The sequence below is a fragment of the Oryctolagus cuniculus genome, chromosome 1 (genome assembly GCF_964237555.1).
Source record: "Oryctolagus cuniculus chromosome 1, mOryCun1.1, whole genome shotgun sequence".
NCBI classification, from domain to species: Eukaryota; Metazoa; Chordata; class Mammalia; order Lagomorpha; family Leporidae; genus Oryctolagus; species Oryctolagus cuniculus.
The window spans coordinates 141,753,379-141,766,900 of NC_091432.1; the positions used below are offsets into that span (position 1 = coordinate 141,753,379).

At 40.7% G+C, this 13,522-nt stretch overlaps 1 protein-coding gene across 1 annotated transcript; it reads left to right on the forward strand.

Moving 5' to 3' along the window:
* Window positions 1-3,058: 3,058 nt before the first annotated feature.
* LOC100341746 (large ribosomal subunit protein eL33-like) lies at window positions 3,059-3,502 on the forward strand. Its single transcript, XM_051847187.2, has one exon. It carries the CDS (start codon window positions 3,127-3,129, stop codon window positions 3,457-3,459), a length of 333 nt encoding a protein of 110 aa, XP_051703147.2. The 5' UTR covers window positions 3,059-3,126; the 3' UTR covers window positions 3,460-3,502.
* Window positions 3,503-13,522: the final 10,020 nt, after the last annotated feature.

The following is a 13,522-nucleotide window of genomic DNA, read 5'->3' on the forward strand; positions in this document are numbered from 1 at the left end:
AAAATGGGTAAAAGGGAATTCTCTGGTCATTACAGGATGTGCAAACTTGGATAGTTTATTCTGGATGCAAAGCTAACATTTTGCTTCCTTCATTTTTATGAGCTTGCTCTAAATTCTTCACTGTATTTGAGGAAGATGGCCTGATCTGGGAATTGACAAGTGCTTGGTTGGAAATAAATTAACCTGAGGAATTAATTAAGACAGGGAAATATGAAAAGTATGTGAAAGGTGAGTGAGTGTATTTTAAAACTGGATACTATTTTTCTTAATATAAAGCAACTCTTTCAGGGGAACTGCTCTCTCCAATTTATGCATAGATTATTTGACAGACTGGTTAACATATCCCACACCACTCTTTGCATAGTGGAAATGCAAAACCCAAAGAATTCATGTTTTAAAGACTGCTAACACCTTCTCAGATTTCGATAATTCATTCAATTTCTGTAGAAAAACATGGGCTTTATTTTTCTTACTGTTAATTATTTATACAGCTCAGCTTTACAAATAGGTTTTCAATATCTGAAAACCTGAAAGAATCTCACCATCCAAAGTATTTTCTTAAGGTAATTCTTCATTCCCTGTGCCACCACCATAATGTCTCTTATGGCTGTGTTTTGTTCTTGGGCTTTATATTCATAAAAACATACTCATAATCTTGTCCCTTTCTATCACCTTTTTATTACCTTTCTTCAAGAAAGATTGTGTCAGTTCCTAAGTCTGTGGCCCCCTGTAAAATTTTCAAGCTTGTTAAAGAAGGATGGTTAAGAGAAGCAGAGACCATGGTTGCGGTTGTGGGAGTTCACACATAATGGAATATCTTTTTTTTTTTAAGATTTTTATTTATTTATTTGACAGGTAGAGTTACAGACAGTGAGAGAGAGAGAGAGAGACAGAAAGGTCTTTCTTCCATTGGTTCACTCCCTAAATGGCCGCTAACGGCCAGAGCTGCACCGATCCGAAGCCAGGAGCCAGGAGCTTCTTCCAGGTCTCCCACATGGGTGCAGGGGCCCAAGAACCTAGGCCATCCTCCACTGCCCTCCTGGGCCACAGCAGAGAGCTGGACTAGAAGAGGAGCAACCAGGACTAGAACCCAGCACCCCTATGGGACGCCCGCGCCACAGGTGGAGGATTAACCTACTGCACCACAGCGTCGGCCCCATAATGGAATATCATTAGAAAATAATCATTCCGGGGCCAGTACCATGGCTCACTTGGTTAATCCTGATCCAGCTACCTGTCAATGTGCCTGGAAAAATAGCAGAGGATGGCCTGAGTGTTTGGGGCCCTGTACCCATGTAGGAGACCCAAAGGAAGCTCCTGGCTCCTGGCTTTGACTTGGCCCAGCCCTGGCTGTTGTGGCCATTAGGGGAAGTGAACCAGCAGAGGAAGACCTCTTTCTCTTTCTGTCTCTCCTTTTCTCTCTGTAACTCTGCCTTTCAAATAAATAAAAATAATAAAATAGAATTTTCATAGTTAGACCCATTAGAATAAACTTTAAGAAAAACGAAAATAAAGAAAAATGAAAGTTTTCAGAGAGAAACAGTAGGTCACTCACAAATGAATATGCAATATATTCAATTTTACAATCAAAGCTTCTGCATCAAAAACTTCTGCAAGAAGACACAGAATTTTTCTTAGTATTAAAGGGAAGAAAAATCTCTGAAGCTAGACTTTCGCACTCACCCAGGTCATCATTTAAATCTGAGTGTGCACAGGGCCACCTGCATGCCACATTGAAGTGCTTGGGTTCAAGTCCTGGCTCAGCTTCTGACTCCAGCTTCCCACTAATGTGCATTCTGGGAGGCTGCATATCATATGGCTTAGAAACTTGGGTTCCTGCCACCTTTGTGGGAGACCTGGATTGATTTCTGGGCTTTCGTCTTTGGCCTGGTGCAGACATGTTGCTGTCAGGCATTTGGAAAGTGAACCAGCAGGTGGAGGATCACTCTCTGTCTCTCAATATTTCAAATAAATAAAAATTTTAAAAACATATTGAGAGTACAGTAAAAAGCATATCAGCCAAACAAGTCCTTGGGTCCCTGTACCAGTATTGTACAGTGGCTTAATGTGGTTCATTACAATGCCAGCCCCAACAACACATTCTTAAAGAATAAATAGGCCAAGGAAATGAAAGGGAAAGTGGAAAATGTCTTGAGATGAATAAAAAGATAACATACCAAAACTTACGAAATGCAACATAAGAGTTTAAGAGCGAAATTTATAGCTGTAAGTGGCAGAGACTTGGCACAGTGCTTAAGACTCTTGCTGGGGACTTCTGCATGCCATATTGGAGTGCCTGGGTTTGAATCCTGGCTCCACTTTCAATTCAAGCTTTCAGCTAATGCACAGTCTGGGAAACAGCAGGTGACATCTCGAGTACTTAGGTCTGTGTCACCACATAGGAGACCTGGATTGAGTTCCAGGTTCTTGGCTTTGGCCTTGCCCAGCCCCAGCTGTTGCAGTCATTTTGAGAGTAAGCCAGTAAATGGAATACCTCTCTATATATCTTTCTAACAGATAAAAAGAAATGTTAAAAATAGAGAAGAAAAAAGTCCTCAAATCAACATTCTCACTTTTTACCCTGAAGAACTATGAAAAAGAGAAAACTGAACCCAAAGCTGAAAAAAGAAAGTAAGCAACAAAGACTAGAGTGGAGATAAATAAAGTAGAAAAATAATAGAAAAATGTCAATGAACCAAGAATTGATTCTTTAAAAGGTCAACATACTTGACAAACCCTTCATTAGATTGTCTAAGATAAAAAAGAAGAATGGTGAAGAAATGTAAGGGGGCATTACTTATGACTTTACAGAAATAAATAGGACAATAAGATAGTATGTAAACAATTATATACTAATAAGTAATATAACCTAGATGAAATGGGAAGATTTCCTAGAAATACATAAATTAGCAAATCTGAATCATAAAGAAATAGAATATCTGAATAGACCCATAATCAGTAGGAAGGTTCAATCAGTAATTAAAATCTCCTAACAAAGAAAAGCCCAGGCGTACAGCCTTCACTGTTGAGTTATACCAAACACTTAAAGAATTAATAGGTCTTCCTCTTTCTGCCATCTTGGGGCCTGTGGAGGCCTGCAGGAAGCAGGACTTCTAGAAGGCAGCTATGTCTGGAAGACTGTGGTGCAAGGCCATTTTTGCTGGCTATAAGCGAGGTTTCCGGAACCAAAGGGAACACATGGCACTGCTTAAAATTGAAGGTGTTTATGCTCGGGATGAAACTGAATTCTACTTGGGCAAGAGGTATGCTTATGTGTACAAAGCAAAGAACAACACAGTGACTCCTGGCGGCAAACCTAACAAAACCAGAGTAACCTGGGGAAAGGTAACTCGCGCTCACGGAAACAGTGGTATGGTTCGTGCCAAATTCCGAAGCAAACTTCCTGCGAAGGGCATTGGACACAGAATCCGTGTGATGCTGTACCCCTCAAGGATTTAAACTATTGAAAAGTAAATAAATAGAAGTGGATTTGTTCTCTTGTAAAAAAAAAAAAAAAAGAATTAATAGCAGTCCTCAAATTCTTCCATGGAATTGAAAAGGAGAGAATACAACCTAACTCATTCTGTAAGGCCAGCATTAGCCTTATACAAAGCCAGGAAAAAACCACTACAAAACAAGAAAACTACCAATTTATATCCTTTATGATTATTGATATGAAAATCCTCAACAGGGCCCATGTTGGGGTACAGCAGTTTGGGTCACTGCCAGCATCCCATATGGAGTACCAGTTTGAGTCCTGGCTGCTGGGCCATACTGCTTCTGATCCAGCTTCCTCCTAATGTGCCTGGGAAGGCAGAAGACGATGGTCCAAGTGCTTGAGCCCCTGTCACCCTGTGGGAGACCAGGATGGTCTAGCTGCTGGCTCAGATCTGGCCGTTGTGAATCATTTGGGGAGTGAAACAACAGATAGAGGATCTCTTTCTCACTGTCTGCCCCTTTCTCTGTCATTCAGCCTTTCAAATAAATGCATGCATGCATAAATAAATAAATCTTTTAAATATCCTCAACAAAATACTAAATAACCAAATTCAATAACATACTGAGAGGATTTTACACCATGACCCAATGACATTTATTCCTGAAATGCAAGGGTGGTTTAACATACAAAAATCAAAGAGCAAATACAACACATTAGAAAATAAAAGAGGAAAAACACACCGTCATACCCAATGGTGCATAAAAAGCATTCTACACCCTTTCGCAATAAAAATACTTAACAAAATAGGGCTTGATAGAAATTACTTTAACTTGATAAAGGCTATGTATGAATAACCCACAGCTTAAACACTATACCCAAGAGTGAAATGCTGAAAATTATTCCTATAAGATCAAGAAAAAAACCAAAGTTGTCCACTTTTGCCACTGTTATCCAACATAATACTGGAATCCACAGCCAATGCAATTAGGCAAGAAAAGTAAAAGGCATCCATACAGTAAAGGAAGAAATAAAATTATCTATGCTCACAGAACATGTGATTTTATATATAGAAAACCTTAAAGACTCCACATATAAAAACTTGTTAACACTAATAAACTAGCTCAGTAATATGGCAACACCACAAACTCAACATCAGTTGCATTTTGATACACCAGCACTGAATACTATGAAAATGAAATTTTAAAAAATTATACTTATATTATAGTACTTTCCCTCCCTCCCAAAATGAATAAATTTAATCAAGGACATGAAAGACTTATATAATAAAAATTATAAAATATTGCTGAAAAATATTTTAAAAAAGACACAAGTGGGAAAAATCTGACGTTCATGAATTGGAAGATTAATATTATTAAGATGTTAATACTATCCAGAACAATGTATAAATTCAATGCAATCCCTGTCAATATTCCAACAACATTTTTTTTCAGAAATAAATTTATTCTAAAATTTATGTGAATTCTGTGGACTCAAAGTAGTCTGACCAGTCCTTTAAAAGAACAAAATTAGAGGCTTCTCACTACTTTATTTCTTTTTTTATTTTGTATTTTTTTTTATTTATTTATTTTTTGACAGGCAGAGTGGACAGTGAGAGAGAGAGAGACAGAGAAAGGTCTTCCTTTTTCCGTTGGTTCACCCCCAATGGCCGCTGCGGCCGGCGTGCTGCACTGATCCGAAGCCAGGAGCCAGGTGCCTCTCCTGGTCTCCCATGCGGGTGCAGGGCCCAAGGACTTGGGCCATCCTCCACTGCCTTCCCGGGCCACAGCAGAGAGCTGGACTGGAAGAGGAGCAACCAAGGCAGAATCTGGCGCCCCGACCAGGAATAGAACCCGGTGTGACGGCACCGCAGGCGGAGGATTAGCCTATTGAGCCGAGGCGCTGGCCTCACTACTTTATTTCAAAACTTCCTACAAAGCTATAGTAACCAAAACAGTGCTGTCCTAGCATAAAAACAGATATAGAGCAATAGGAGAGAGAGCCCAGAAAAAAAAAAAAGAAACCCTTGCATATATGTTCAGATGATTTCTGACATGGGTGATAAGATCATCCAGTATAAAAAGACAATCATTTCAGAAATAGTGGTCGGAAAACTGGATATCCACTTGCAAAACACAGAAAGACAATTACCTTATATCATATATAAAAAAATAGTGGGTCAAAGAACTAAACATGAGACCTAAAACTATAACATATTTGTCAAAGAAAACATAGGGGAAAAACTTCAGAACATTAGATTTGGCAATGCTTTCTTAGATATGACATAAAAAGTACCGGCAACAACAAAAGAGAAGTAGACAAATTGCCCCCCATTAAAATGAAAGCCTTAGTGCACCAAAGGACACCATCGACAGAGGGAAAGAGTGATCAATGAAAAGTGAGAAAATATTTGCAAATCATATATCTAACAAGCAACTGACATCTGGTATACATAAAGAACCACAACTCAGTCACAGCGAATTAAGCAGTGGGGTAAAGCAGTTGAACAGACAATATGTACATGGACAATAGGCACGTGGGAAGTTGCTCGATATCAGTAGTCATAGTGAGGATGTAGAGGGATTGGATATAACTGTGGTTTGTTTTTTGCCTCTGGCCAACTGGATGTGTTTAAGGTGTGATTTCGGTACTGCCTTGCGTGTTCAGCATAGAGGAGCCTGACACAGGTACACTTGACTATACAGTAAGGAGTGCTCTGAGGTGTAGGTATGGGCAGGTTTCCAGGGATGCTGGAAGAGACCCGTCATTCTGAAAGAGGTGGAGCTTTTAGCTGGCGTGGAAGAACGGTTATATTTGGAGGTGTAAGTAAGAGAAGATGTTATTGAAAACAAACTAAACTTTGGAAAAGTCAGGAAATGGAAAAGGTTGTGGCAAATGTGGAAAATATTGAGTTCCGCTGGCGTATTTGCTGCATGAAAGGTGTTAGTGAGAGAGAGAATTCTCAGGTAGTCTTAAAGGAAGGCCAGAGAGTCTAGGTACCCTGAGTGCAGTAGGGATCTACTGGAGATTTTATAGGAGGAGAGGGGCCTTCCAAGGACAGAGGGGCATTGCTGCTGCTCCTGGAATGCCTGCTGATCTGAGCTGCCAAGGCCATCTGATCAGTGGCAGAGACATTAGGGACTCAATTGTAGTTCTCGCATTTCCTCACACTTGCGCTTGACTGGATAACAGAGACTTAGCAAACGGAAGCTACCTCCAAGAAAGCAAAAATGAGCCTCAGAAAATCCCTACAGGCTAAAATTAAGCTCTGTGTGTTCTTGGTTGCTTGTTGTTCTGTTTCACGAAGTTTCTGTTCCCATTTTTGCTCTAAGACTCGACAACCCTTATTTTATGGCTTTAGATTTGCAAGCTCGACACCCTTGGGTGTATAGACATCACAGTCTGTATTTGCAACTTCAACACTTTTCGTGTACTGTAGGTGCGAAGACACCTTTTGGTGTACGCAGGTATGAAGCTTTGGGTTCTGCCAACACACCAGGAGATCACAGTTGCTACATCAGGTCAGTGCAAGGAAGTAGATGTTGAGGGGCTGGGCAGAGCCCTGGAAGCCAGAGCCGGGAAGAAGGCTGCATATGTCAGGAAAGTTAGAAGATGGAGGGATTTCAAATGTTTTCACCACAAGGAAATGATAAATGTTTGAGGACACATGTTTACTTGATTTGGTCATTACACAATGCTTAACTGTACTGAAATAATATGTTACCCCATAAATATGGACAGTTTTGTGTGTCAAATAAAAAAATAAAGGCTGGATGAGCGTTTTAAATCATAAATCAATAAATTACAGATTAAATGAATGAAAATATCTCCTTTTCTAGCATTTCAAGCTATATGCTAATTCTCAGATGCTAGGTGCTGTATAGTGAGTCAAACTGTATATTTTAGTGTTTCTTGCTGTAATTGAATTTATAAGCATGTGCACTATGTACGGCTAGTCACCCCAGCCCAATGTGCAGCTCAAAGGTGAATTTCAAAGAGACTAGAATGCTAACCCTAAAGCAGATATTGTACAGAAACAGTCAAATCGGTCCTAAACACTCACTTTTCATATTAACAAGAACTTAAAGAACCAACATGAATTGCAATAGATTTGTAAGTAGCTTAAGTTACAATCATTCTGAAACCTTTAAACCTAAGTTTTTCAGATATTTATAGTTTGGGGTAACTAAAAATTTCACAATTCTTTAGAGAGTTGTTTTGCTTCAGGTTACTTGTTGCATGTAGCGTGAGATTTCACTAACAGCTCGTGCACTGAAGAATTCAGCTGTTTTTATAAATGACATGCATTTTTCAATATTCCCCAAATGCAGCATGGTCTTAGAAGTAGATAAGCAGTCATCTAGTTTCAGAGTTTAACTGCCTGTCCTTACAAAAGAGTATATTTAATTAAAATTCACAGAGCAGAGAATCCTACGGGGAAAAAATGGCACATACACTGACAGGAATAGAATAATTTTTAGTGTAGTATACCACATTCTAAGCCAAAAACGTGGGATGATTTACAACAATGCAAAGAGGTTGAATTAACTGGCGAAATCATGTTACACATTTTGCTAAGAAATTGTAGAGGAGAGAGGTCTTATATAGTGGCACTTAGATTTTGAGAAATCAGAAAGACTTCAGTTTACTGGATAATGCCAAATCTTATTTGCATGAAGGGATAGAAAAGCCGACGTAAATGTCTACTGCTAAGACCAAGTGTTTGAGATGGATCTAAGGTCACTATGTACAGCTCCCAAGAAACACACAAGGGACAGGAACAATTTAAATGATGCTATGAAGAAATCACCCTGCTATTTGCAAGGTGGAACATTCTATACAACAAATGGTCTGGATGATTTAAAAATTCAATGCCAAAGAAAGAAAATGTGTGTGTGTTGGGGGCACTTTTCCAAATTGGAAACACTTGGGGCTGGTGTTATGGCACAGTGGGTTAAGCCACTGCTTGCAATGCCGTCATCCATATCACAAGAGTGCCAGTTCGAGTCTCAGCCACTCTGCTTCCAATCCAGCTTCCTGCTAATGCACCTGGGAAAGCAGTGAAATATTGCCCAAGCAGTTGGGCCCCTGCCATCCACGTGAGAGACCCAGATGGAGTTCCCGGTTCCTGGGTTCAGCCTATTCCAGACCCGACAGTTGTGGCCATATGGGAAATGAACCATACTCTACCTTTCAAATAAATAAAATAAATCCTTAAAAAATAAAATAAAATATATTTGGGGAACAAATGAGGAAATTTGAATATGGTCTGCATATTAGATAGTATTACAGGACTGCTGCTAATTTTCAAAGGAGTGTTAATGAAATTACAATTATATAACAAAATGCTCTGTTTTTAGGAGATGTGCCTGGAATATTTAGGAGAGAGTGTTATGAAGTCTACAACTTATTTTAAAATGCATTCAAAAGCACACGTACATGCACACATACATACACACGCATGCTTATATGGCAAAAAGGTACTGATTGTGAAATCGAGATGTGAGGTATATGAATGACATGAATGTTCATTGTATTATTCAGAATTTTCTGTATATTAAAAATGCTGACACTAAAAACCAGGGAAAATAAAAATTCATAAAGCATTTTTAACAAAAGATACTTTTAGAAAATTTAAAGAACAATCCAAAGTAATTATCCTTGAGGTGCAGGCAGTTCTTACAGGCTCATTCAGCTGCTTTTCTAAACGGCATGCACCCTGTCAGCCTACAGAAGAGTGCTAGTGGCTTAGAAACTGCCACTTTAAGCTCCAAGAGGTCGGTATATTTCTAACTATTGTCACTGCCATTAGACATCCAGCCTTTACACGTGTTAGAAAGGATTCAGATGAAGTCCTGACTTACAGTAAAATGTGACAATCTCTGCAAATAGGATGACCGAATAAACATTTTACTATTTAGCTAGCACAGCGCGTGACTTAGCTGAGTTCACCTGTGTAAGTGTGGCTGTCACGGTGACGGTGTCTTGGCATCTCTGTAATATTGCAGTAGGTGCAAAGTGCTTCCCAGAGGAGGCTGCTTTTTAACAACGCTGGCTTGCAGAAACAAACTTGGCAAATTGGTCTACCTGTTAAACATAAAATCAACCACTGAGCTGAAAGAAACGTATTAGTGATGCACAATGGTGGAAAAAAAAATGTTACCCCCTTAATAGTGTTGGCATTGAGAGTTGTCAATAGTTAACAATATGATCAGGCCTAAATCACCTACTAATTCAGGGTCTCTTGACAATATGTAATGTTAACTAAATAATTTAAATTAATTAATGTTTATGCATAATTGTTTTAGGTTCCATAGCCAAAATTAGTGTTGAAAGTTTTCAAATTAAATAGTTAATGTTAAAGAATTATAATTATCCCTGCTTTTCCTTCTACAGTCAATACTCAATTACTGTTTATTTTTCCACTTATCTTTCTTTTTATTCCACCATCTTGTGTATGTTCCTCTTCCCTTCACTCGGCCCCTCCATTCTAAAGGACATGTTCTGAACACCTGTGCAGCACCCTGGGGGTGCCGACAAGCCCTGAGAGCATGCACAAGTACTCAGCCAGTCTCTCTCACCTTCTGCAACCCCGCCCTTCAGGGCAGCCTCGTTTCATTGTGGGACGCCCCGCTACCAGGACTGCCAGCCCTGGGAGACCCAGGTCTGCTTTGCAACCTGCCATGAGTCAGCCACACAAAGACTTCCTCGGACCACATGGGAAGAGGCCGAGGGGTCTTCCAGCAACCCTACACGAGGTATGGCTTTCCAGTTACCTTCAGCTTCATGGAAGCGTCCACCGGCACGCACACACCTGCTGTTCAGGCAGCCTCCAGTGAGCCTGTGCGGAAGACAGCTTCTCCAGAAAGCCCAGTGTGTTCAGCTGCTTTGAGGAGAGCAGCTTGGCATTACTGTGGTGACACTCTGACCTCCTGGAGAGCAAGCCTCCCCCCCGACACTTGATTTGTTGCTACACTGGAGCTGCAGGCCACCTGAACGGACGCTTCCCCCCAGCAACTCATTTCTTGTCCTAGGAGAGGTCCGAAGTAGAAGCTGGCTAGTCATAGTGAGATTATTTATCACCCGTGAACAGGTGAGTCATACAGGGAACGGCTGAAATGGACTTCCCAGAAGTGGGGAGGTTGGCTTCTCTTGATCAGCAGTGCGGGAGGGGAGAGACAGACTTCCTGTGACTGACGGGCAGGCAGCCCTTCCCAGAGGACACCTGCAGAAGCCCACGAACGTGAGAAGCCCTGCTGCCGAGACGCCAGAGCGCGGTGCGTTTTCTTCTTGTTTCCAGGAAGGCTGTCGTTTTGCTCCAAGATCCTCACTACTGCACCAGCCAGGGAGGACAGGGGACATGCCTAGGCTTAGAGCAAAGCTTGAGTACTTGCCTGGGTGTCTTAACTCTGGTTCTAAGAATTTCCCATTTGCTACCAGTTGAGACGCAGGTGCTCTGCAGAGCTGTGGAATGGGTGCAGGTTCTACATCCCTCCCACCTTCCTTGTGCCCAGGGTCCTCCCCAGGCCTGCCCTTTTTCCTGTGGGGTCCCTTCTGATCATTATCTTCTCTGCTTGGCCTGGCTCTTGTTTCCACAGTCATCTGCCAGAGAGTCCCGTTCCTTCCAGGATGCACTGCGTGGTCGACTTCATAATCTGCCCAGCAAACTCCGGGACACCTGCCTTGTGCTTATCATGGAACGGTTGCTTATGGAAGATTGGAATTTCTTCCCAAACCATTAAAGGGTATATTTCTAGGAATTCTATTTTGTGCTGTGGTTGTTGGCTTTCGTTGTCAGATGAGACACCAGGAACAGATTGGAAGACCACCTGAGGGGAGACTCTGTGCTGTGCAGCCCTGTGCACAGATCTCAGTGTACATCGATGGCTGGATTTTATATTTGAATACACCTAGGTAACCACCAGCCAGCTCAAAATGCTGACCACTTCCAGCACCCTAGAAGATTCTATCACACTTCCTGTTATCCCAAATCTCCCCTAACCAAAGGGAATCGTAATCCTGATTTCTGTCACTGTAGTTTAGCTTTGCCTTAAAGTTTAGGCAGGTGGAACAATATAATATGATCCTGTTGTATCTCTGATGTGCGTGAGATCTGTCCAAGCTGCCACACACAGCTGTGGCTTGTCCTTTTTTCATTGCTCTACAGTATCCGATTATATGCAAATTATACCACTTTATATTTACTTTCTGTTGCTTTGGTTGTCACAAAATACATCATATGGTGTGCATATTTTGAAATGAGACTCTCTCTCTTTTTTTTTAGAGTAGTTACCTGTTCACAGGAAGATGGAGCAGAAAGTTCAGAGTTCAGTATCCCCCCTACCCCAACAAACATAGCCTCTCCCACCATCCATATCTCCCACCAGAGGTGAGCTTGACGGAATTGATAAGCCTATACTGACACATCGCTACCACCCAAACTGACTCCTTTGTCATTGTGAAGCGCCTCTCATAGGTCTCCTGCAACTCTTCTTGTTCCGAACCCTGCTCTGAAGTTAGTATCGCTATTCCTGCTTCTCATGGACGTTGGCCTGGTATGACTTCCTCCATTCATTTGCTTTTCTTTGACACATTTTTTCAGAAAGTAATGTGTTTTATTTATTCATATTCTTTTATTCAATTAATTTGAAATGTGGAGATGGGGAAAGAGAAAGAGAGAGAGAGACAGAGAGTTCTAATACCTGCCTGCTAGTTCACTCCCCAAAATGCTTAAAACAGCCAGGGTTGGGCCAGGCCAAAACTGGAAGCCTGGAACTCTATCTGGGTTTCCCACATGGGTAGGAGGGAGGGAGGGGCCCAATACTTGAGCCATCACCCAAGATATGGGAATGGAGGTGAGACTCAAAACCAGGCACTCTGATATGGGATGTGGGCATTCCAAGCAGCAAGCTTCTTTTTTTTTTTCCCTCTTTGTTTAAATTTTATTTAAGCTAAACAAATTTTATATATACAGACTTAGGAACACAGTGATACTTCCTATCCTGACCTCCCTCCCACCCTTCCTCCAACTTCCTCTCTTATTCCTTCTCTTAATTTTTACAATGAAATATTTTCAGTTTGCTTTATACTCATAAGATTAACCCAACACTAAGTAAAGAGTTCAACAAATAGTAAAAAGAAAAAAAAAAACACTTTCCTCAACAGTAGAGACAAGGCTGTAAACAATCATCCACTCAAAACGTCAGTTTCACTCCTATACACTATCTTTTAGGTACTCTATTAGTTACCACAGATCAGGGAAAACATATGGTATTTATCTTTTTGGTACTGGCTTATTTCACTAAGTATAATGGTTTCCAGTTACATCCATTTTGTTGCAAATGACAGTACTTCATTCTTTTTTATGTCTGAGTAATATTCCATATTATACATATACCACAATTTCTTTATCCAGTCATCAGTTAATGGACCTTTGGGTTGATTCCATATCTTAGCTATTGTGAATTGAGCTACAATAAACATGGGGGTATAGGTAACTTTTTCAAATGCTGATTTTATTTCCTTTGGGTAAATTCGCAGGAGTAAGATTGCTGGGTCATAAAACATATCTGTTTTCAGCTTTCTGAGGTATCTCCATATGTCTTCCACTGTACTAGTTTACATTCCTACCAATAGCGGATTAGGGTACTTCTTTCCCTACATCCTTGCCAGCATTTGTTGATTATTGATTTCTGTATGACAGCCATTCTAACTGGGGTGAGGTGAAACCTCATTATGGTTTTGATTTGCATTTCCCTGATGGCTAGTGATCCTGAGTATTTTTTTCATGTGTCTGTTGGCCATTCTAATGTCCTCTTTCAAAATATGCCTGTTCAAGTCCTTTGCCCTGGATTGTTTTGATGTTGTTGAGTTTCTTGAGCTCTTTGTGGATTCTGGATAGCAGTTTCATGGTTTACAAATATTTTCTTCCATTCTGTCAGTTGCCTCTCCACTTTTCTGAGTGTTTCCTTTGTAGTTGCTATGCCAAACACCTGCTCCCATCCAGTGATTTTTTTTAAAGATTTATTTATTTATTTGAAAGACAGAGTTGCACAGAGAGAGAGAAGGAGAGGCGGGGGAAGGGGG